We start from the raw sequence: 25,368 nt of genomic DNA, 5'->3' as shown, positions 1-25,368 counted from the left end.
AAATCTCAGCAAGGGTTTTCAAGAGTCAGTATAATAATGAGGCAAGCTGAGCCCTGGGTGGTAGGGCCTCCAGGTTCTTGCTCTGCCCCTGGCTGGCTCTATATCCTTGATCTTGCCACTTAACCCTGCTTTCTGAGTTCCAGAGGAATGTGCAGGTGAAACTCTCCTTGCCCTGCCTTGTAGGTAAGTTTTGAGAAACAACAGATTGGGAGTGTAGAAGGTGGGGGGAGTTTGAAAGAAAGAGAAAAGGGGAAAACAGGTTACATTTTGAACACAGAAATTACTTAATAATAAGCAGTGACAGAATGCCTACACAGTGGAGTTTTGTAGTCAGAGTGAAGATTTATTTGGCATTTAAAATTTGTTTTTTTCAGTGAGCACAGGCTATTTGAGGGAGTTGAGAGAAAGGAGAAAAGGGAAAGAAATTTAAAATGTCAAGAATAATCTATGTAGAGGTTTCTACCAAAAATTCTACTGATTTACAACTCTTCCTACTTACAGGAAACAGATCTTTCTATTAGGATTATTCACACCATGGCTGTTTTCTACACTGTTGCATAGCGCGAGGTTTCTTCGCCCATCCCATTTCCCCAACAATTGTCTAAAGCTCAAAAAGCAAAGCCATTTAGATTGTTGGCCCTCTGAGGCCTTAGAACAATGAATGACCTAATTTTTTCCACAAGTCCTGTTGCTGAGCCTGTGTGTCTCACCTTTTTAGCTGGCTTATCTTGGGGACCTTATGAAACTGTGTGCCTAAGAATAACCTAGTGTATTAAAAACAAATAGACTAAGTCCTGTGTGAGCCTCTCATGAAGGGCATTTCTAATTCCCTCTTGGAAGCTTGAGCTTGGATTGGTCATCGGTATTTTAGGGTTATCTGCTGAGTTTAGTTTTCCCCCTACCCTGTTTTGTCAGGATCTTGCCTTCCCTGACCCTCCTCATAGTTCCAGATGACATCTGGGTCATGGCAAAATGTGGACACTCTGGTGAAGCCCTGAATCTGGCCAGAGAATGTGGCTCTGCATTCAGCCCAGGGTACTGAAGGTTCCTGGCTGGGTGAGGAGAATCATGAATCTCATGGGAGCCAGCAGGGTTAAAGTTGCTTCTGCCTCTCACAGACCAAACTCAGATCTTGCTGGGCTAAGGGGTTAATACATCTGAAGTGGCTTAACAACTACCCCCGCTCAGTATTTCTTGTCCATTTGTTCTTGAGGATGCTATCTCTGACGAATCCTGACTCGATCTCCTGGGAGAGACAATGAGAGGACTGTAGATACTTACTTGGTCACACTTCTGTCGTCCGATGAAGGCCTATGTCTGTTCCCATTCCTCACCTTAGTAGACATCTTTGCTCCTAGTCCTTTCCAGGGTTTATACCCATTGACAGGCCACTTTCCTTGGTGGTTCAACATTCTAGAAGATTCGTTGGTGACATCTTGGTCCTGTTTTGAACAGGTCTTACAAATTCCGTCTTGGTTATACACTTACTAAGGACGTGGCTTGGAATGGAAAGAGCACTGGATGGGGAGTCAGGAGATGGGATTCCAATCTCAGCTCTGCCACTCACTTTATGACCCAGGAAATGCTCTTTCAGTTCCAAGGGTATTATTTTTCTTCCTTGTAAATTGAGGGGTTAGTCTACTGCTAAGAGGATCTCTAAAGGCCTATGCAAAAAGAAGTAGAACATTGATCTGGTGAAAAAGGTGAACAACTTGTAGCGTTCTGCAAGTATGCTGTATGTTTATGTGTATAAGTGCCAATAGGTCTGAGAAAAAGAAGATACTGATAAAAGAAACTGCTTAACTATTCTCATCTCTATGATTGCATAGAAATCAGTTATTTGTAATGGAGTTTTGCCTACTCAGTATAAACAAGGAAGGAAAAGTCTTCCTGTATTGGCCTACTGGGTCTAGGCTTCTGAAGACCACCAGTGGCCATTTTATCACCTGTAAATGTTATCAAGATAGCATATGAGGGCTGCAACCATGGGGATTTGTAAGCTGCTGGCTATTTTTTTTTTTTTAACAATAGTGATGGTTTACCAACATTCATTCTTTCTGAAAGTTAGCTATACAAGGCTGTTATTTATTTATAAGTGTAAGATAGGAAAAGAGATGGAAACAGTGCCTTAAACCAGATGGAGCATGGACAGATGCTGGCCAAGATATCCTTCCACTAGTGGCCCTTGCAGGCTAAGCATTCAGCCTCCAGGGCAAAGGCAGGCAATTATGTTAAATCACGCAAAACAGATTGGCAGTTCGGTAAAGCATGCAAAATGGATTGAAAGTAGCAAGCTACTTAATTGTCAGTAGTGATCCCAGACCCAATGGCTGCAGAGATAAAGAACAAGGATTAACTCTTATAATGTGCCCCACTCCTTCTAAAACACTTTTTTGTGGAAAGCACAATACACACATTTCAGCTTATTACCATTTTCCAATTAGTATTAACTCATTAGTACAGCGTGAGTGAGTTTGGAATTTTCAGCCCAACAATCATGCAGTAGCATGGGGGTCTTCATACACCTCTTGTAATCTCAGCAAAATGTCCAAGATTACCCCCTCCTTTGCTTTAATTAGAAAACTGGATTGCAAATCAGAATAGGAATATAAAATTGACTTTTGTCTCTCTTACTAATTCTGTCACCTGGAACAAGGCACCTAATCTATTTGGAATTCAGTTTCTGCAACACCACCTTTTTATGTTTACATCTGTAAAGATGTCCACACTATATTGTTAGGCAGAACAAGCATGTGATAAATAATTCATTTATGCATTACTCCACTTTGCTACAGTAATCATGACCCCCCCAGGTCTCAGTGGCTTATAATAATAATGTATTTCTCTTTCATATATATATATATTCCTCTTTTATACATATGTTAATGGCTGCAGTAATCTGCATTTCAGCTCCTTGTGTCTGCTTATTCTGGGACCCAAGTTGAGGAAGCTGTCTCCTACTCACAGCAGAGGGAAAGAGCAAGAGAACTCAGAGAAACACACAATGGCTCTTTAAACTTCTGGTCTGTCGTGGTGTGTGTGATGTCCACTAAAAGCCATTGGCCAAGGCAAGCAGCATGTTGGCCATAATGATAGAGCAGGGATATATATTCTTCCCACAGAAGGCACTCCAAGTCATTTGGCAGCTGAAGGTTTCATTAATTCTCCTGTAGGAGAGGGGAGCAAATAGTTGGCAATGATAACATATCAAAATATATTTACCTGTCAATCTAGATATGCATAGAAAACAGTCTGAAATGTTATCTATGAAAATATTCTTAGGCAAAAAGATTTGAAAACATATGTTCACACAAAAGCTTGTACATGAATGTTCATTGCAGTGTTACTCATATTAGCCCCCAATTGGAAACAACTCAAATGTTCAACAAATGAAAATGGATAAATAGAATATGGTGTGTCCATACAATGGCATGTTGTTCAGGCATAAAATGGAATGAAGAACTGTTACATGCTACAATATGGATGAGCCTTGAAAACACTGAAAGAGGTGAAACCCTCTTTAAATGAAAGAGCTAAGTGAAAGAGGCCAGACACAAAAGACCACATATAGTATGACTTTATTTTTATGAAATGTCCAGAATAGGCAAATCCACAAGGACAGAAAAGTAGGATGGGTGCGGTAGCTCATGCCTTTAATCCCAGCACTTTGGGAGGCTGAGGCAGGCGGATCACTTGAGGCCAGGAGTTTGAGACCAGCCTGGCCAACATGGTGAAACCCTGTCTCTACTAAAAAAAAAAAAAAAAAAAAATAGCTGGGCATGGTGGTGTGTGCCTGTAGTCTCAGCTACTCTGGAGTCTAAGGCAGGAGAATCACTTGAACCTAGGAGGTGGAGGTTGCAGTGAGCCAAGATCATGCCACTGCACTGCAGCCTGGGCAACAGAGTGAGACTCTATCTCAAAAAAAAAAAAAAAAAAAAAAGAAAAAAAAAGGTAGATTAGTGGTTGCCAGGGACTCAGGGGATGGGAGATGGGAAGTTATTGCTAATAGGTAGGGGGGTTTCTTTGGAGTGATGAAAAATTTCTGGAACTAGATAATGGTGATAGTCACACAGCCTTGTGAATATACTAAAACCCCCAAATTGCACACTTTGAAACAGTGAATTTTATGGTATGTGACCTATATCTCAATTAAGAAAATTCTCAGAAGTTGTTGGATGTGGGATTGTAGATAATTTTCACTTCTTGTATATGTTCTTATGCTGCCTGCATTTTTATGATGAGCTAGTATTATCTTCTTATTCAGAGGAAAGAATGAAGATATTCTAATTGGGAAAGACACAACAATATTAGTTATACAAAATAAAGTTCCCTTGCACATTCATTAGGATGCAACCCATATGCCTTAATCTCAAGTACTTGCAAGTTAAAATTTTGAACCATCCTTGAGTTAAGCACTTAAAAAATCATCGCTTTTCTCTATAATTAACCTGGAGAAGTGCAATAGCAATGATAAAAATATCTGAAATCAGGAAAATGTGAAAATGAGATCAGTAAAGGGTATTTGTGGTTGACACCAATCTATCTCATAGGGAAAAATGGTTTTCCAGAGTCAGAGTCAGAATCAGTCAGTAGCACAACAACCTCCATATTCTTTTTTCTTCCCATGGGGAAAAGTCAAAACCACAGCTTCATCTCTTAGTTCTACCATCAGAAAAATTATGAACTGAAGTCTTTTGGCCAAGGGTCCCCTTTCAATTTTGAGTGAACATGAGAACTAATATCCTAGTCAGGAAACGTGTTTTTCAGTTCTGGATTGTGGGTGGAAGTAAAAGACAGAGGGATGGGTGTAAGGTGGTCCGGGAGAAGTGAGATGAAGACCCAGGCCAGAGTGTCAAGTTGACATCAGAGTGTGGGATGTATTTGTGTGGGTAGTAGGGACTGATGAGTCTGAGAGGGTTAGAGGTCAGACATTTAGACCAAACTGAAGGCTGCAGACGCAACCCAAGCATCTAGCCTACCCACCCAGCAGGGATTCCTTCCTTCCAGGATGCCCCTGGATTCAAAGTTGATTGGAGGATCAGTGGTGAGTGTCTTTTCCATAGTTCTTGGTAAGCAAATTTTTTTTTTTTTTTGGTGGAGTCGGGCTCTGTTGCCCAGGCTGGAGTGCAGTGGGGTGATCTTGGCTCACTGCAACCTGCACCTCCTGGGTAGCTGGGATTACAGGTGTATGCCACCACACCTGGCTAATTTTTGTATTTTTAGTGGAGATGGGGCTTCACTATGTTGGCCAGGGTGGTCTTCAACTCCTGACCTCAAGTGATCGGTCCCCCTCAGCCTCCCAAAGTGCTGGGATTATAGGCGTGAGCCACCACGCACCAGGCCTCAGCAATGTTAAAGGAGGTGAGTAAACAATAATGAAAGAGCTGTTAGAAGTCCAACAGCTCTATAAGCATGAAATATATCCTACTAAACAGGCAAAGCCTCTGCCTGCAAGAGATTTAGAGTAAAATATGGCAGATGTGAGAGACCAACAGGCAATCAGCAGAAAATTGGTACTTAGAAGAGTTGTACAGAGGTATAGGTGGGTGCAAGCACATATGTCTAGAAAGGCCACAGTTCAGGTTCTTTACAAATAGCACATCATAATGTAATTGTCCCACACATTGCGGTTAGTCACAGTTTTGATCTGAAAGGTCAAATGGAACTAAAAAACAAAAACAAAACCAAGCCCGTGACCTAACACAATTCTGTTAAATGTTCTTTGACCAGGAGCATTCATACACGATGCAGTGATGTAGCCTATTACTCACAATTTATTCTTTGAACAAGGAAAGGGCAGAGAAGTTGTCCTCCCTTACAACCTTGGCAGGAAAACACTAAGTCTTGCTATGCTCTTCTTAAAGTGACTTCCTGAAGAATAAAACCAAATCCAAAAACAGCACTGTGGCTCAGGCCATTTTTGTCTGGCATTACCCATATAATATTATGCTAATTCTAATCTGCAACACAGATTACATTAGCAAGATGTAGCAAGAAGCAATCAATGTTTATAAAGTGTGTTTTCTTTTTAGCCCCACCTGACACTGTGCCCCAGAAGTTGCATAAACCTGTAGGTCGAACATTAGAGATGGTTTAATATGCTGCCGGAATGCTGAAGCTCTGCATTATAGTGCTATTATTAGCCCAGATATTACGCAATGGCTCCCATAATTTTCCCGTACCTCATAAAGTGACTTTGTAAATATGCTTAACATTTTTTTGACCATCCCAAAGTATATCCAGATAATAATGTGAATGCATTCCTTGTTTCACATCTAAGGTACAAATCTTTCGATTTTTTTTCTTACAGTTTAATTTTCACTGTGGTAAAGAACATATAACATGAAATTTACCACCTTAACCATTTTCATGTGAAGTCTTTAGATTTTAAAGCTAATCTGGGAAAGGGCACCTTTCACAGCTGAGGGAGTACATGCTGGTTTTATTCAAGCACTTTAAACTGTGCCTGAAACATAGTAGGCTCTCAACAAATGCATATTTTTAAATGACTGAATGAATAAAACACAATTAGGGTATACAGTGTAAAAATTCCCTGCATACTCCACCCTCACAGTAGGACAGGTTGTATGAACCAATCACCCTTTTTCTGACTTCTTTGGTAATGAATGACACATGAGGCTTAAGTAAACTGTGTGTTTTGTGACTACAGATCAGAATTTTGTGTGCATGAAGCTAATTGGCACAAAAGTATCAAATCTGTGATTTCTAAGAGCATTTAGTACCTGCCAGATACACTTGATTAAATGGGATTGTGCTTCTTTAATCATCAGCCACTCCTCAATTCTTGTGTAATCAAACCAACCTCAAAGTGTGGGATGCTGGGACTAATATGGAGGACAGGGAAGGGGACAGGGCAGAGTCTGAGAAGGCGGGCTAGCATCAGAGAGCAGAGAGGTAGACTGAGCAGAAGGTCTCAGTTAACATGGAAACATCTCAGGCAGTAGCTTTCTGTTAGAACTGCCTGAGAAGCTGTAAAAACTACCTTATTCCTGAGCCTTTTCCCAGATCAATTAAATTAAAATCTCTTGGGTGGTGGGAAGTAGCGGAGTCAAAACACAGGTATTTTAAATGCTCTATCAGGCGATTCTGAAGCGCGACCTTGATCAAGAACCCTGTTCTGGGTTGTTCAGTTAGTTCTTTATTTGAATAGAGTGAGACGGATTCAACCTGTGAAAACCAATTCAGTGGATAACAGTGGTTTCCAAACTTCTCTACACATTGGAACCATCTGGGGAGCTTCAAAAGCCACCTATGCCTGGGCCCCACCCCAGAGACTGCAATTAAGTGGGTCTGGGGTGTAGCCTGGGCTACAGAATTTTAAAAACATCCCTAGATGATTCTAATATATAGACAGGAAAGGATAAGGTAAACATGATGCATGATGGATGCACTGGATAACAATAAGTTAACTTAAGCATACCATGAGAATGACCCTACGGTCTAAGAAGAATGTGTGTTAGGAGTTCCGAGCTCAGGAATCCGGAAGTGAACAACCTGGCGATTCATTCCTTATATATGAGGAACATCTGAACCCCCAGGCCATACAGGGGATTATTGAGGCCCTTTGTTTTTGGTTAAATGAAGGTTGCCAAGTGGAGGTTACTAAGGAAAAAGTGCTAAGTGAAAACGCGACACAAGCTGCATGCTTTTTACAAACAGTAGCAGTTCTCCTGTTCAGCCTGCTACCATTGGACCACCCCGTATGTAAGTCCCCTCAATAAACCCTCTGTCTTGTTCACTGGCTCTAGGTCTAACTCACTGGCCTCTCATACATGGTACTGTCCCTTTTGAAGTCAGTAGGGGTCGGGGATGACACATGGTTAGAAATGCAGGATCTTTTGCTCCATCCTAGGTTTACTAAACCAGAACCTGCTTTAAAAATCCTTCTGGTGGTAAAATACCCATACCAAAGTTTACCATCTTAACCATTTTAAGTATATAGTTCACTATTGTTAAGCACATTCACATTATTGTGCAACCAATCTCCAGAACACTTTTCATGTTGCAAAAGTGAAACTCTATACCCACTAAACAACATGTCCCTTTCCCTGCAGATCCTGGCAACCACCGTTCTACTTTGTCTTTATAAATCCGACTATTCCAGGTACCTATGTAAGTGAAATAATACAGTATTTGTCTTTGTGGCTGGCTTATTCCACTTAGCACAATATCCTCAAGGTTCATCCATGTTGTAACGTGTCAGAATTTCTGTCCTTTTAAAGACGGAATTATATTCCATTGTATGTATATACAACAGTTTCTTTATCCCTTCACCTATTGATGTGCATTTGGGTTGCTTCCACCTCTTGGCTATTGTGAATAGTGCTGCAATAAACATGGGTATGATATCTCTTTAAGACCCTGCTTTCAATTTTTGTGTATACCCAGAAATGGAATTAAGGAATCATATGGTAATTCTATGTTTAATTTTTTGAGGAACTACCACTCTGTTTTCGATAGCAACTACACTATTTTACATTCCCATCAATAGTACACAAGGGTTCCAACTTCTCTGCATGCTCATCAACACTTCTTATTTTCTGTTAAAACAATTTTTTAAAATAGTAGCCACCCTGCACTTTAACCAGTTCTCCAGGTGGTCATATTTGGTTGAAGCTGGGAAGCTGCTTTACTGCCCAGGCTGGTTTTCTGGCTGGCACAATGCCCCCCTCACTGTACATTCTCCCATATTTAATAGCACTGATTATGGCATTGCCTTCCCAATGTTTGTTTGGCTTTTTATTTTTACATAAATAACCACTATGACTTGAGCCTGCTCAATCTCCATTCTTTGCACTTGGGCTCAGATCTAGTGGGTTGATTTTAATCACAGCTGAGTGATGTGAGTAATTTGCCCACACATTGGGAAAGCTGAGTTCTGCTTCTGAGGTCCGAGCTGGTCCAGTCTCTACAAAGAGACGATAAAAAGGAACAGTTCAAGTAGCACAAAGTGACGAAAAGGAAGCCCAACCTTTACAGTTGCAAAACAATTTTAAAAGGAATCAAGACTGGAATACCTAGCAACATTTCTTGAAACCCCTTCCTTCTCTCCAAATCTCTCCAATCAAATCTCTCCAATCACAGTGCCCTGGAGCCTTTCCTACTTCTACTCTTCCGTCTTTTCTCTCCCCTTCCTCTCCTTCTTGGTACATCTGCCCAATCTCCCTGCATAGCAGGCCCCCTCCTTAGGTCTTTACCTTTTCATTCTCCAGGACTGCAACCCAAAGTCCTGGAAGTGTCCAGGAAAGCTGCATACTCCCCTGATGGCCAGGGAGGCACCAGCAGGCAGGGAAAGATAGCATTTACTATGTTGGAGAAAAGGTGGGGACTGGAAGCCCTTATTTGCTAATGGCTGGCTTGTGTATTTGTCTTCTCTGCTGAACTGTGAGTTTCTTGTGAACTCCTTGTCTTACCCCGTGTGTATCTTTCACCATAGTCCAGTTTCTGATCCATGGTATATGTTCAGGTGTGTGTGACAGTTAACTTCTCAGTGACCCATAAAACTCAGCTTCCAGCATCACCTAAGGATTAGTTCCCTTCTTCCCCTGTTGCCATAGAAATAAAGCTTTGGCCAGGTGCTGTGGCTCACGCCTGTAATCCTAGCACTTTGGGAGGCTGAGGTGGGCGGATCCCTTGAGTCGAGGAGTTTGAGACCAGTCTGGGCAACATGGTGAAACCTCGTTTCTACAAAAAATACAAAAATCAGCCAGGCATGGTGGCACATGCCTGTAGTCCCAGCTATTCAGGAAGCTGAGGCGAGCGGATCGCTTGAGCCCTGGGAGGTGGAGGCTGCAGCGAGCCATGATTGTGCTACCGCACTCCAGCCTGGGTGACAGAGTGAGACCCCGTCTCAAAAAAAAAAAAAAAAAAGGAAAAAAGAAAGCTTCTCAAGGGCCCCAGTTGCTCTTGCGGTCTCCAGCATGTAGGTGACATTCTCACCAGGATTCCTTGATGAGGTGATATTTCGAAAATCCAGAAACCAGCAGGTCCCTTTGGAAGTGATATTTCACTACTGCCTTCTCATCCCTAAAATCAATGCTTGTTTCTGGCCCAGAGCTTGGTACAGATCATCTTTCTTATTTGTAAACAGTATATTCTCTAAATCGGTTCATCACTATATGCCTCTGCTCCTAATGACTGATGGCAGCTTTTCCTTGTTTTTCCTGCTTTAGGACACAGACATTAATCTGTGAACTAAACATTATGGAAAGTGCACTGACCATCCTCCATAGCACATGTGTGACCTTGTCCTGTGGTCCTCAGGAAGCTGGGCCCTAGGAAATAACTTTAACATTCACCAGCAGAGGAAGCTGTAAATATTGCACTGTTTGCTTAACTTGTAACATTGATCTTCTGTGGCTCTGGGCATAACATAATAAGGAAAATACCACAACTTACTACAGCAAGTCCATGGGCTGATAAGATAAACGCTGTTATGTTTCAAAATTGTGCCAAGTTTATGTTGATAAAGTGACTTTCTTCTGGGAATCTAAAAAACAGTGCCTATGGTTCTAATCCTGTATGACTTTAACTTTGTCTTATATTTACATAAGACAGGAAATTGGCCCAAGATGACCTCATTCATCTTTATAACTCCTCTCCTGAAGGAATTTATAGTGAGGGTAGTGTTATTATTTTTTCACTACAGAGGTGTAGAGAGCTTAAGCTTTCAGTCAAACTAACAAATTCAGTATTGGTTCTAGAACCAAGAGAAAAGGAATAGGTCTGCGGCTATGGCTACATTAATAATAACAACAAACAAACTTTAAAAACTGCTATTATATGGTAAGAATGAGGACATTTTTAAAATCAAAGACAGTTGAGTCTCAGACTAAATCTATTCAGTGCTATTGGTTAGAATTGACTTGTCAGTTCCATAGAACAACTTTGTCGTTCAGCCTAACCACCACTTTGATGGATTTTTTTTTTTTAAACTTTGAAGAATGTTTGGTTGATCTACTAAATTGCATGTGATCCAGCAGCATGTGGACCATTTCAATTAAGGTAGTGTTTCTAATAGCCCTTGAGAAAAAGAATGATTCTAAATTCTTGTTCTTGGGTGTTTATTAATAGAAAAGGCCCAAATATCCCCAACACCTCCATTCCACATTCATTGACTGTGAATTTTGAGGTGGTCCATAATTCTGTTAGGAATTTTATTTAGCTATTAGTACAGGAGACCTGGAAAACTAGTACTTATACCTGATAGAAGTTCATCTTCCCTCACATGCAAAAGAAGTATAGGGAATTGACGCAGTTCAGAAGCAGAACACGAAGATACTGTTCTTGCCAGGTGAAAGCAAATTGCTTATGGTGTTTTAGACTTATTGGTATAGAGAAAAAACCAGTTGTAAGCATAACTGCATACTAGATGGCCAGAGTGGTATCTCCAGTAGAGACAACGTTAAGAACAGTAGCAGCAATTGAACTTACTGATTAAGATTTTGATAATCCATAAAATCCATCTGTTCACTGCACATTTTAAGCAGGTGAGTTAAATGGAGATGTAATAGAAATCACCACTTCTGCAGTTTTCATTTTTTAAAATTTTATTTCTTTAATTGACAAAAGTTATATATATTTATGGTATACAACATGATGTTTTGATATATAAAATTATGGAATGAGGTAAATCAAGCTAATTAGCATATGCATTATCTCATATATTATCTTTTTCTGTGGCAAGAACACTTAAAATCCACTCTCGTAGCAATTTTCAAGTATACAATATATTGTTATTAACTTGAGTCACCATGATGTACAATAGATCGCTTGAATTTATGCTTCCTATCTAACTGAAATTTTGTATCCTTTGACCAACATCTCCCCAGTCCCCCCAACCCCCAGCCCCCGGTAACCACCATTCTACTCTGCTTCTGTGAGTTCAACATTTTTAGGCTCCACGTATATATAGGTAAGACCATTCAGTATTTTTTTTTAAATGCCTGGCTTATTTTACTGAACATAATGTCTTCCAGGTTCATCCATGTTTTTGCAAATGACAGGATTTCCTTCTTTTTAAAGGCTGAGTGGTATTTCATTGTGTATATATACTACATTTTCTTTATCCATTCATCTGCACATAGACACTTAGGTTGATTCTATATATTGGCTATTGTAAATAAGGCTACAATGAGCATGGGAGTCCAGATATCTCTTTGACATACTGATTTCATTTCCTTTGGATATATGCTCAGTAGTGGGAATGCTGGGTCATATGGTGGTTTGCTTTTTATTTTGAGGAACCTCAATACTATTTTCTATAATGGCTCTGCTGATTTACATTTCCAACAGTAGTACCCAAGGATTCCCTTTTCTCCACATCATTACCAACACTTCTTATCTTTTATCTTTTTGATAATATCCATTCTAACGTGTGAGGTGATATCTTACTGTGGTTTTAATTTGCATTTCTCTGATGTTGAAAATTTTTAAATATACCTGTTGGCCATTTGTATATCTTCTTTTGGGAAATATCTATTCAGGTCCTTTGACCATTTAAAAATCAGGTTATTTGTGTTCTTACTATTGAGTTGAGTTCCATATGTATTTTGAATATTAACCCTTTATGAGATGTATGGTTTGTAAATATTTTCTCCCATTCCATAGGTTGTCTCTTTACTCTGTTGATTGTTTCCTTTGCAATATAGAAGCTTTTTAATTTGATGTAATCTCACTTGTCTATGTTTTCTTTTGTCGTCTGTGCTTTTACAGGTCATATCCAAAAAGTCTTTGCCCAGACCAATGCCAATGAGCTTTTCTCTTATATTTTCTTCTAGTAGTTTTAGAGTTTCAAGTCTTACATTTAAGTGTTTAATTCCTTTTGAGTTGAGTTTTATATATGGTGTGAGATAAGGGTCCAGTTTTATTCTTCTGCATGTTGATGTCCAGTTTTCTCAACACTGTTTATTGAAAAGACTGTCCTTTCCTCGTTATGTGTTCTTGGCATCTTTGTCAAAAGTCAATTGACTACAAAAATGTGGATTTATTTCTGGGCTCTCTATTCTGTTTCATTGGTCTATGTGTCTGTTTTTATGCCAGTACGATGCTGTTTTGAGTTTTATAACTTTGCAGTCAGTTTTGAAGTCAGGCAACATGATGCCTTCAGCGTTGTTTATTTTTCTCAAAATTTCTTTGACTATTCGGAATCTTTTATGGTTTCCTACAAATTTTACCTTTTTTTTCTATTTCTGGGAAAATGTCATTGGATTTTTGACAGGGATTGCATTGAATTTGTAGGTCACTTCAGGTAGTATGGATATTTTAATAATGTCAGTTCTTCTAATCCATAAACATGGAATATCTTTCCATTTATTTTTGTCTTCTTCAATTTTTTTCATCAGTGCTTCATAGATTTCAGTGTGTATATCTTTCATCTCCTTGGTTAAATTCATTCCTAAGTATTTTATATATTTTTGTAGCTATTGTAAATGAGATTAAAATTTTTTTGGAGAGTTTGCTGTTAGTATATAGAAATGTTAGTGATTTTTGTATTTGATTTAGTATCCTGTAACTTTGCTAAATTCATTTATTAGTTCTAACAGTTTTTTTGGTCAAGTCTTTAGGGCTGCAGTTTTCTTTGATAAGGTCACTAATATCTAGAATTCTCCTAAAAGTGTAATGTTGCTTTTGGTTTACTATTTTGTTCGGAAGGGGCAGTCCCAGTAGTGCTTACTTTGGGTCAGGAAGCCAATTTGAGGATTCTGCTATTACCTGGGTTTATCCATTCAAACTATTAATTAGGAAATGGGGGAAATAACCAGAGATTGGATTCACAGAAACTCTGTACCCATCATGAGATGGACTTAGACTCAAACTCTCTATCACTGGATTCCCACAAATAAGGCCCTGTTCTGAGTAGGGGAAACAGTGATATTCTAGGTTCCCAGGGATTAGTAAAAGTTCAAAGCCATGTTCAATAATTTGTGAAAGGTATAAATATTTTTCCTTCTCTAGTACACAGTTACCTTGGTGGATGGATGCTGGTCCTTTTGGGGAAGGGGTAGAGAAAGATTTTCGTAGGTTCTTGTGATGTCGTTCCTCAAAGGTCCTCCCTCTCATTCACTGAATTGAGAGTGTGGGTATTGGGAGATAGGTCCTGACTCTCTAGTGATAATGGAAGTCAAGTATAGTGATTTAATTCTAGATTCACTGGGCCTAGAATTTTTTCAATTATACAGGTCAGCTATATCTTTTGCAGGCTGCTCATCTAGTTCATTTTTAGGCATACTGTGATCAATTAGCTACCACCAAAAGATCCCTGCAAGTCAAGTTATTTTGCTATTATAATAATCATAGCTACTAGGTTTCTGGCAGTTAAATCCTGCTATTTGGTGTCTGCCCCTCTGGGAACCCATAAACTCCACTGAAAACAGGGAACTAATTCCAATAGCAGTATCTCCCACCTTCCTCTCCAGAGTACAGAATAAATTCATCAAAGCATTATTCAAGGATTCTTGTTCTCACCGCATCAGTGTTTTTCTTGATGACTTGGAAAAGGCAGTGTTCTCTAGGCTTACTTTGGGTATATGTGAAATGTTGTATAAGATATATTTATTCCAACATTCTTATCACTATAAGCCTCTAGTCTTAGCATTTCAACTTCTTTCAGCAATAGGCCAGAGTGGAGTCCAGGTTTCAGTCAACCAGCCAAGTTAACAACTGGCTCAAGCTATGTAGAATGAATCCAGAACCTCTGGTTAGTTTATCTATGTCAGTAATTTGTGCTATAAAATTATGTTTTTGGTAGAAATTCAATATATTCTCCAGGTTTTTGCAAATATTAATTAGCAAAATCTTTCAATTCTTCTGGTGTATGAATCTTTTCCTTCTGGGTTTGAATTTTAAAATTGGCCTTTATGGGCATGTTGGAATCTGGAACTAGTTATAAATGTGGAGGAAATAAAAGGTCATAGGTGTAGGGTATGAATTCCTGTAGGAAGTAACTGTCTCAGGTGAGGTCATTGTAAGGCAAGCTTGTCCAACCCGCAGCCTGCAGGCTGCATGCAGACCTGCCTGGATGGCTTTGATGAGTGTGGCACAACACAAATTTGTAAATTTTCTAAAAGTATTATGAGATTTTTTTTGTGTGATTTTTTTTTTTTTGAGATTAAGTCTAGCTCTGTCGCCCAGGCTGGAGTGCAGTGGCACGATCTTGGCTCACTGCAACCTCTGCCTCCTGGGTTCAAGAGATTCTCCTGCCTCAGCCTCCTGAGTAGCTGGGATTACAGGTGTGCACCACCACAGCCAGCTAATTTTTGTATTTTTAGTAGAGACAGGGTTTCGCTATGTTGGCCAGGCTGGTCTCAAACTCCTGACCTCATGATCCACCTGCCTCAGCCTGGGATTACAAGTGTGCTGGGATTACAAGCGTGAGCCACTGCACCTGGCATTTTGTGATTTTTTTTTTGAAAGCTTATCAGCTATCATTAGTGTTAGTGTGTTTTATGTGTGGCCCAAGACAATGCCGCTTCTTCCAATGTGGCCCAGAGAAGCCAAAAGATTGGACGCCCGTGTTGTAAGATCTTTAACCAACATCTTCAGATTGGGGAGGAGGGGCTCCTTCTTTTGGTAAGGGAGGCATAATGGTGTTTGAGTGTGCTGAATAATCCAGTTCCTCCTAAATGCTTTCACTCCAATTCTTTTGGCCCATTCCTTCCCAGTCCCTTTCATGTGTGAGATCTAGCAAGGACCATGAATTCAGCCTCTATTGAAATTCAGTAACTGGCCAGATTTGACTCTGCATTTGCTCTTTGGACATGACAGCTGTTTGGCCATAAGAGATAAAAATTCTTTAAGAGGAGTCCTATAAACTCTAACAATCCCTTCCCTAACAATACCTTGATCTGTGAGTTTAAATTCTTTGGCCTTTTACTTTTCCTTCTTTTTTTTGTTTGAGACAGGGTCTTGCTCTGTCACCCAGGCTGGAGTGTGATGGCACGATCTCAGCTCACTGTAACCTCCACTTCCTGGACTCAAGCCATCCTCCCACCTCACCCTCTTAAGTATTAATAGCTGGGACTACAGGTGTGGGCCACAGGGTTTTTCCATTTTGCCCAGACTGGTCTCAAATTCCTAGACTTAAGTGATCTGCCTGCCTCGGCCTCCCAAAGTGTTGGGATTACAGGCGTGAGCCACCGCGCCCGGCCGCCTTGTTCTTTTTTAAAGCTCACTGATGCCAATAAAGTCAGCTATCCTAACCCATACTTCCTGTATTCCTTAGCCCCACATAGTGGCATATTGCAGCAATCAAAAGGGACGCCAAACTTTGGCTTCAGAAGGCATTTTACTCCAAATGATCACAGGTAGTCATTTAAGAAGCTGTTTTACCACCTGGTATAATTACTAGTGTCCAATCACCTAATGGTACCCAAACACTCACTTCAAACCCAACCAGGTCAGATAGCCAATCCAAGTTTTTCATGTTTTTGAAAACTGTTGTTTGCAATCATTTCTGGTATAGTTTTCTTAATTGGTCAGAGTTCCTTAATTGCAGCCAGTGAATTAACTCTGGTTACTTTAAGCATGAAGGAATTTATTAAGGGATAAATTATTAAAGAAACATTATGAAGGCTGAAGAAATAGACTCCAGGTGAACTTTCAGGAATAACCCCATTGTGCATTTCAGCATTCTAAAATGGATTTCCAAGGGAGTTACAGCATCTGCTATGATCAGGGGGCCAACACAGCTGCTAGTTCCAATCTGTGCTAGAAATATGGGTGCCCCATGCCCTGCGTTTTCTCCATATTACTTGGTTCTGAATATGTCTAATATGTGTGCATCTGTTCAGTGAAATCTCCATCACCTACTGGCACCTCAGCACAAGAAATGCTGGGAAGTACAGTTTTTAGAGATTTGTTTTTGAAAAGGCAAGATCAACAAAGTGGGAAACTTTCAAAATGTTAAGAAGGTGTTCAAGATATTTTTGGGCATCTGGTAAACAGGCTAGAGAATAGAAAAGGGGAGAGCAATAGTAAGCTATTTCTTGGGTTGGGTGGTAGACCCACAAGTATTCATTACTTTCTAGTCTTTTATAATGAATGTATGTATTAGTCTGGGTTCTCCAGAGAAACAGAACCAATAAAATATATATTTATAAGGCTGGACGCGGTGGCTCACACCTGTAATCCCAGCACTTTGGGAGGCTGAGGTGGGCGGATCACCTGAGGTTGGGAGTTCAAGACCACACTGACCGACATGGAGAAACCCCGTCTCTACTAAAAAATACAAAGTTAGCTGGGCATGGTGGTGCATGCCTGTAAGCCCAGCTACTTGGGAGGCTGAGGCAGGAGAATAGCTTGAACCTGGGAGGCGGACGTTGCGGTGAGCAGAGATCGCACCATTGCACTCCAGCCTGGGCAACAAGAGTGAAACTCCATCTAAAAAAAAAAAAAAACTCTCTCTCTCTCTCTCTCTCTCTCTCTCTCTCTATATATATATATATATATATATATATCCATCTATCTAATGAGAGATTTGATTTATTATCAGGAATTGGCTCATGTGACTATGGAGGCTGAGATATCCCAAAAGCTGGATACCCAGGAGAAGCAAAGTATAGTTACAGTTTAAGTCTGAAGGCTGGCAAAGACCAGTGCTCCAGCTTGAAGATAGGTAAAAAGAAAGAATTCTTTCTTACACTGTCTTTAGTCTGTTCAAGCCTTCAGTGGACTGGATGAGGCCCCAGTCACACTGGGGCGAGGTGAATCTGCTTTACTCAGTGTACATACTTAGATGTTAATGCCATCCAAGAACACCCTCAACAGACACATCAAGAATATTTAACCGATTTTTAACCAAAATATTTAACCAAAGACACACCAAGATATTTAACCAAATATCTGGGCACTCTGTGGACAATCAAGTTGACACATAGAATTAACCGTCACAATATGTTACCTTCTCTTTAATATATATCAGCATACATTTCTTTGGTAGGAGATATTAAAAAGATTTTGGGGCAACTACAAATGACAGATGTCCACTACAAAACGTAATCCCTTTACTTAAGATATTGATTTAGTTCAAGTGTAAATGCCTGTGGAAAGAGTAGTTCTTTAAGTTACTATTAGTCATTTGTACCTTGGTTGGAAGGAAGAATGAGTGGATTAGTAAATGGAGAGAGATAATTTAATCTAAATATTTGAGGAATAGGTGGTGGCGAGAGCACCACTTAGGAATAAAGGGAGGAAGAATGGGAGGTTGAGAGCTTTAAGACAGATTTTTGCTAGTTCACATTTTGATTGGAACAACTCTAACTCCTAACACCTGTGTGAGATTGTTTCCTTTTTATTTTTTTCACTTTAAAGGCTATTGGAATTTTCAGATGCCTAATGGATTATTTCAGATTTGTCATGTATCTATCAATATTCCAATTTTCATTTTATAATATATGTGACAGAACTCTGAGTTAAAACCCACTCTCCCAACCTCTCTCTGGTTATCTGGGCATTAGTTCACACAGATTGAAAGCACAAGTTGGGCTATCTACTTCATTATCTGCTGCTATTTATTTCAATCCTGGATTGAAGCCACCAGTGAGCAGAATTTGCATAGGGAACTTTATTCAAATCTAAAGTTTATGAATAATGCAGAACTCTCTGTGACTCATCAAAAGCAATGATAAACAAAATGCAAACAGTTGGCCACCCTCTCAGCAATCCAGACAGTGGTCCCACCCCTCACAAACTGTGAATGACAATATTTGAAGGTAGCAATGGAAATCAGTAGTGTTGGTTTATCTTTAGCATCACCCATATGTTTACTGGCACACGGTTAAGTCAGAAAAATGAGCACAAGCAAAGAGAAAAAGGTGTTCTGTCTACTAAGGTATTTAAAGTCAGTGGAAATGGAAAGACCATTCCTAATCCCAGTCCACAGAGTGTTCCTTCTGTGAACTGTTTCCAGTTAATAGATTGGAAACAACACCAGCTTTGTAGTTAGATAGTCCTGGGTTCAAATCCTGTATCTGCTACTCATGAGCTGTATATTGGGCAAGTTACCTATGTTTTTGTCTTTTTAGAAACTTAATGTCTTTTTTCTTTTCTAAAACAGTATAACAACAAACCTTTACTTATTTTTCCCTTTTTATTGATACATAATATTTTACATATTTATGGGGTACATGTGATATTTTGTTACACATATAGAATGTTTAATGATCAAGTCGGTATTTGAGTGTTTATATATTGAGTATTTATCATTTCTATGTGTTGGGAACAATTCTAGTTCTCTCTGCTAGTTACTTTGAAATATACATTGTTGTTAACTTTAATCACTCTGCTCTGCTGTTGACCAATAGAACGTATACCTTTTATCTAACTGTATGTTTGTACCCATTACCTACCTCTTTTCATTCCTTTCCCCACTCATTCACCTTTATCAGCCTCTAGTGTCTATAAATCTACTCTCTTTTTTTTTTTTTTGAGATGGAGTCTTGCTCTGTCGCCCAGGCTGGAGTGCAGTGGTGCAATCTTGGCTCGCTGCAACCTCTGCCTCCTGGGTTCAAATAATTCTCCTGCTGCAGCCTCCTGAGTAGCTGGGACTACAGGCATGTGCCACCATACCTGGCTAATTTTTGTATTTTTGGTAGAGGCGGGGTTTCACCACGTTGGCCAGGCTGATCTCGAACTCCTGACCTCAAGTGATCCACCTGCCTCAGCCTCCCAAAGTGCTGGGATTACATGCGTGAACCACTGTGCCCGGCCTCTATCATTCTACTCTCTACCTTTACAATATCAACTTTTTAAGTTCCCACATATGAATGAGAACATGCAGTATTTGTCTTTCTGTGCCTGGCTTGTTTCATTTAACACACTGACCTCTAGTTCCATCTGTGTTTTTGCAAATGACAGGATTTCATTCTTTTTATTGATTAAATAGTATTCCATTTTGTAAATATATGCCACATTTTCTTTATTCATTCATCCATTGATGAACACTTTGGTTGGTTCTATATTTTTGTAATTGTGAATAGTGCTGTGATAAACCTGTGAGTGCAGGCATCCCTTTGAAATTCTGATTTCTTTTCCTTTACATAGATACCCAGTAGTAGGATTGCTGGGTCATATGGTAGTTCTATATTTAATTTTTTTTTTTAATGAGATGGGGTCTTGCTCTGTCTCCCAGGTTGGAGTGCAATGGCACAATCATGGCCCACTCCAGCCTTGACATCCTGGGCTCAAGGGATCCACCCTCCTCAGCCTCCCGAATAGCTGGGACTATAGGCACATGCCACAATGCCTGGCTAATTTTTAAAAACTTTGTGTAGAGATGAGGTCTCACTATATTGTCCAGGCTGGTCTTAAACTCCTGTGCTCGAGCAATCCTCCTGCCTCGGCCCCCTCATGTTAAGATTACAGGTGTGAGCCACCACACCCAGCTATTTTTAGTTTTTTGAGAACTCTCAATACTGTTTTCCATACTGGTTGCATTATACTAGTTTACATCCCCATACAATGTATAAGAGTTCCCTTTTCTCCACATCCTCACCAGCATAAGTTTGGTGGACTCTGGTCCTGGGCTTTTTTATTGTTGTTGGGGGACTTTTTATTACTGTTTCAATTTTGTTGCTTGTTATTGGTGTGTTCAGGTTTTCTATTTCTTCCTGGTTCAATCTAGATAAGTTGTATGCATCTAAGAATTTATCTATTTTTTCTCTGGGTTTTACAGTTTCTTAATGTATAGTTGTTTGTAATAGTCTCTAATGATTCTTTTTATTTCTGTAGTATCAGTTGTAAAGACTTCTTTTTCATTTCTGATTTTATTTATTTGGGTCTTTCTTTTCTTGGTTAGTTGAGCTAGCAGTGTATTGATTTTGTCTTTTCAAAACACCAACTTTTCATTTTATTAATTCTTTGTATTTTTTAAGTCACTGTTTAATTTAGTTCTCTGATCTTTGTTTCTTCATTTCTAGTATCTTTTTTTTTTTTTTTTTTTTTTTTTTTTGAGAAGGAGTCTTGCTCTGTTACCCTGGCCGGAGTGCAGTGGCGCGATCTTGGCTCACTGCAACCTCTGCCTCCAGGGTTCAAGTGATTCTCCTGCCTCAGCCTCCTGAGTAGCTGGGATTACAGGCATGCACCACCATGCCCGGCTAATTTTTGTATTTTTAGTAGAGACAGGGTTTCACCATGTTGGCCAGGCTGGTCTTGAACTCTTGACCTCAGGTGATCTGCCCGCCTCAGCCTCCCGAAGTGTTGGGAATACAGGTGTGAGCCACTGCACCTGGTCCATATCTAGTCATTTTGATTTTGATTTGTTCTTGCTTTTCTACTTCCTTGAGGTACATTGTTAGGTTGTCCATTTATAGTCTTCCTACTTTTTTCATGCACGTGTTTATTGCTATGAAGTTCCCTGTTAGCAAAGCTTTTCCTGTATCTCATAGATTTTGGTATGTTGTATTTCTATTTTTATTTGTTTCAAGAAATTTAAAATTTTCCTTCTTAATTTTTTCATCAACCCAATGATAGTTTAAGAGCATGATGTTTTATTTCCATGCATTTTTACAGTTTCCAACATTCCTTTTGTAATTGATTTCTTGTTTATTCCATTGCGTTCTGAGAAGATACTTGATGTGGTTTTAATGTTAAAAAATTTGTGGAGATTTGCTTTGTTACCTAACATATGGTCAATCCTGGAGAATATTCCATGTACTAATGAGACGAATGAGCATTTTGCAGCTGTTGAATAAAATGTTCTGTTAATGTCTGTTAGGTACATTTGGCCTAAAGTGCAGTTTAAATCCAATTTTTTTTGTTGATTTTCTGTTTAGATGATCTGGTCTAATGCTGGAAGTGGGGTGCTAATAGTCCCCAACTATTATTGTATTGGAGTCTATCTCTCCCTTTAGATCTAATTATATTTGCTTTATAGAGCTGAGTGTTCCACTGTTGGGGGCATATATATTTAGAATTGTTATATTCTTTTGCTGAATTGATCCTTTTATTATTATATAACAAACTTCTTTGTCTCTTTCTGTAGGTATTTTTTTTTTCACTCTGTCACCTAGACTGAAGTTCAGTGGCACAATCATGGCTTATTGCAGCCTCCACCTCCTGGGTTCAAGTGGTTCTCCCACCTTGGCCTCCCAAATAGCTAGGACTACAGGGGCACCCATGCCCAGATAATATTTTCTATTTTTTGTAGATATAGGGTTTTGCCATATTGCCCATGCTGGTCTTGAACTCCTGGGCCCAAGCAATCCACCCTCCTCATCCTCCCAAAGTGCTGGGATTACAGGTGTGAGCCACTGTGGCCAGGCTTTTTGCAGTTTTTGACTTAAAGTCTGTTTTATCTAACATAGGTATAGCTACTCCTGTTCATTTTAAATTTCTGTTTGCATAGAATATCTTTTTCCATTTCTTCACTTTCAGTCTATATCTCTTTACAGGTGAAATGAGTTTCTTGTAGGCAGCATATAGTTGGGTTATTAAAATTCATTTAGCCAGTCTATATATTTTAAGTGGGAAATTTAATTTGTTTACATTCAGGATTATTATTGATAGGTGAGGACTTACTCTTATCATTCTGTTGTTTTCTGGTTGTTTTGTATATCTTGTCTTCCTCTCTTCTGTTATTGTTTATCATTGCAGTTTGGTAGTTTTTTGTAGTTGTTACATTTGAGTCCTTTCTTTTATTTATGTGTCTGCTCTACCAGCAAGTTTTACATTTTTCTATGTTTTAATGATGGTAGATATCATGCTTTTGCCTCAAGATGTAGAACTCCCTTAAGCATTTCTTGTAGGGCCAGTCTCTACGGGTAATGAATTCTCTCATTTATTTCTCCCTATATTTTTGAAAAGTAGCATTGCTGAGTATAGTATTCTTGGTTGACAGGTCCGCACCCCCCCCCCCCGCCCAACCCCCTGCCCACTGCTTTCAGCACTTTAAATATATCATCCATACCATTTTCTGCTGTCCTGTAAGGTTTCTGCTGAGAAATCTGTTGTTACTCTGATGGAGATTTCCTTATATGTGGCTTGATGCTTTTCTCTGTCTGTTTTTAGAATTCTCTTTGTCTATGACTTTTCGTAGTTTGACTATAATATGCCTTGGGGAAGAATTTTTTGGGTTAAATTTATTTGGGAACCTTTGAACCTCTTGTATGCAGGTGTCCAGTTGTCTTGCAAGTCTTGAGAAGTTTTAGGCTATTATATCATTAAATAAGTTTTATATGTTTTTGCCTACTTCCTTTTCTGAAACTCCAAAACTTTGAATAGTTGGTTGCTTTATGATTTCCTATTTGTCACATAGGCTTTCTTTCTTTCTTTACTTGTTTCTTTCTTTCTTTAATCTGACTGAGCTATTTTTTAAAAATTTCAGCTTGAGCTAGTCTATTGTCAAAGCTCTCAATTATATTTTTTATTTCATTCAATGAATTCTTCAGTTCCAGGGTTTTTGTGTGATTCATTTTTGTGATATCTATCTTTTTGTTGAATTTCTCATTCAGACCATGTATTGTTTTTCTGATTTCTTTGTATTACTTATCTGTATTCTCTTGTGTCTCACTGAATTTCTTTAATATCATTATGTTAAATTATTTTTCAGGTGTTTACGATTTGCTTTTTGTTGGATTCTGTTGCTGGAGAATTATTGTATTTCTTTGGAAGTGTCAAGTTTCTTTCTTATGTTTTTTTTTTGGTCTTTACATTGATATCTGTGCATCTAGTGTAACAGTCATTTCTTCCGATTTTATGGATTAGCTTCTGGAGGGAAAGACTTTTTTCTGTAGGTGTGTCTATGGTGTTGGTTGGGTACGGTGTTTTGGCTTTGATTCTGGGTGGGCGCAGTAGTGTAGTCTTCATATGATTTGTCAGCTATAATCAGTGTCAATGATGTCTGTAAGTTGCACAGTAGCTTAGGCTATGGTTGTTAATGGAGGCTGTGTTGAGGTTTTGCTAGGGACAAGGATGCCAGGAGGGCTGGTCCTCAGGCACCAGTGGTGGTGGTGGGCTGGGTGTGTTGGTCCTTGGGTTTCCAGGTAGTGTATGCAGGCACCAGTTGTAGTGGGTCCAGGCAAGCTGATTCTTGGGCCTTCAGGTGGCTTTCTTGGGTGCCAGCAGTGGTATCAGTGGGTTCATTAGGTGATCAAGTCCTCAGGCCCCTAGGTTGTGTGTGTGGCATCAGCAGTGGCAGTAGCAGTGCAAAGTTTACCCTTAGGCCCCCAAGCATCACATGCGGGTGCTAGCAGCATTGGCAGTGAGCTAAGCAGACCCCAGGCCCCCAGATGGCTCATATAGAAGGGTGCTGCTGCTGCTGCTGCTGCTGCTGGTGGTGGCAGGCTGGGTAGGCCAGTCCCTAGTCCTCTAGGAGATATGTATGGGCAGCGGTGGCAGGTGGGGTGTGCTTGTCTTCAGGCTCCCTGATGGTGAACGTGAATGTCAGTGGCAGCACGAAGGGCAGGATGATCCCCAGATTCCTAGGCCCCTGGATGATGTGACTGGGCACTGACAGGAGTGGCAGTGGGCTGAACATGCCTGTTTTTAGAGCTCCCAGTGGTGTGTGTGGGCACCACTGTGGTGGGCCAGTTGGGCCCAGTAACTTGTCATCTTTCAACTTTGGTCTTTTTTTAGTAAAAAGGCATAGTAGCATACTTATTTTTAACACTCAGGGTTCTTAGTTGTAAGCAATAGTACCTGACTATGGCTGATTGAACAGATAAAGAGCTAATTAAAAAGATTATTGCCTGTACAAAGTAGTTGGGAGAGGCAGGCTTGAGGCTAAGCTTCTGGGGTCAAGGCCTGACACTATGCTGCAGAAGTGACCCAATAAAGAAGCTGATGATCTTGCTTTCCCTCAGAGCATGAAATGGCTGCTAGGACCTCAAACTCTACTGCAGCTCTGCCAGCACTGATACTTCTGGACCAGGAACTGATCTTACAACAACTGGTTCCCCAGAAAACTAGATGAGCCTGTTACCACCCTTGTCAGCAAATGAGTCCCAGGCATCACGCCCTTCCTCTGGCTAATTACTTCTAATTAACTTCTAGGTTGGGTACATCTTAGTGGCAGATCATGGGCTTCATGCCTGTGTTCCAACTACCAAGGTCTCTAGGGAAGCAAATTTTCTGACTTTACTCTGAGGACACAAAACTCACAAGATGGGAAATTCCCCGAACATAGTAAGATGCACAAAAGGTGTGAGGCAGCCAGAAAATATAACATATGTTATCTCTCCGAGAATTGTAAAGACTAAGTGTTATGTCAAGTATTTGGCATGCCTATGAGTTCAATATTTTTTTGTTTCCTTTTCTTTTTTTCTTTATCAGAAATATCCATTTTATCATCAGGCTAACCCCCCAGCCTGGCTTTTGCTTAGGTAGGATTTATAAATAGTGTGGAATAGAGCC

At 39.8% G+C, this 25,368-nt stretch overlaps 1 protein-coding gene across 26 annotated transcripts in view; it reads left to right on the top strand.

Annotated features, from left to right (window-relative positions):
* The window catches only part of LOC129135347 (uncharacterized), a 227,666-nt gene that overhangs the window by 103,995 nt on the left and 98,303 nt on the right, over window positions 1-25,368 (top strand). For 7 of the 26 annotated variants that reach the window (XM_063789971.1, XM_054678372.2, XM_063789970.1 and 4 more), the window contains one exon: window positions 8,076-8,125. The exons of 13 other annotated variants lie outside the window; for them this stretch is intronic. In XM_063789971.1, the coding sequence (XP_063646041.1) occupies window positions 8,076-8,125 (50 nt within the window). Of the gene's footprint in view, window positions 1-8,075; window positions 8,134-17,512; window positions 20,909-25,368 lie in introns of those variants that run through there. 6 more of the 26 variants (XM_063789948.1, XM_063789967.1, XM_063789956.1 and 3 more) reach the window with 2 other exon arrangements.

This window comes from Pan troglodytes, chromosome 12 (assembly GCF_028858775.2).
Source record: "Pan troglodytes isolate AG18354 chromosome 12, NHGRI_mPanTro3-v2.0_pri, whole genome shotgun sequence".
In the NCBI taxonomy this organism is placed as follows: Eukaryota; Metazoa; Chordata; class Mammalia; order Primates; family Hominidae; genus Pan; species Pan troglodytes.
The sequence above is the reverse complement of the archived record's forward strand: the minus strand, read 5'-3'. Positions and strand labels throughout refer to the sequence as shown.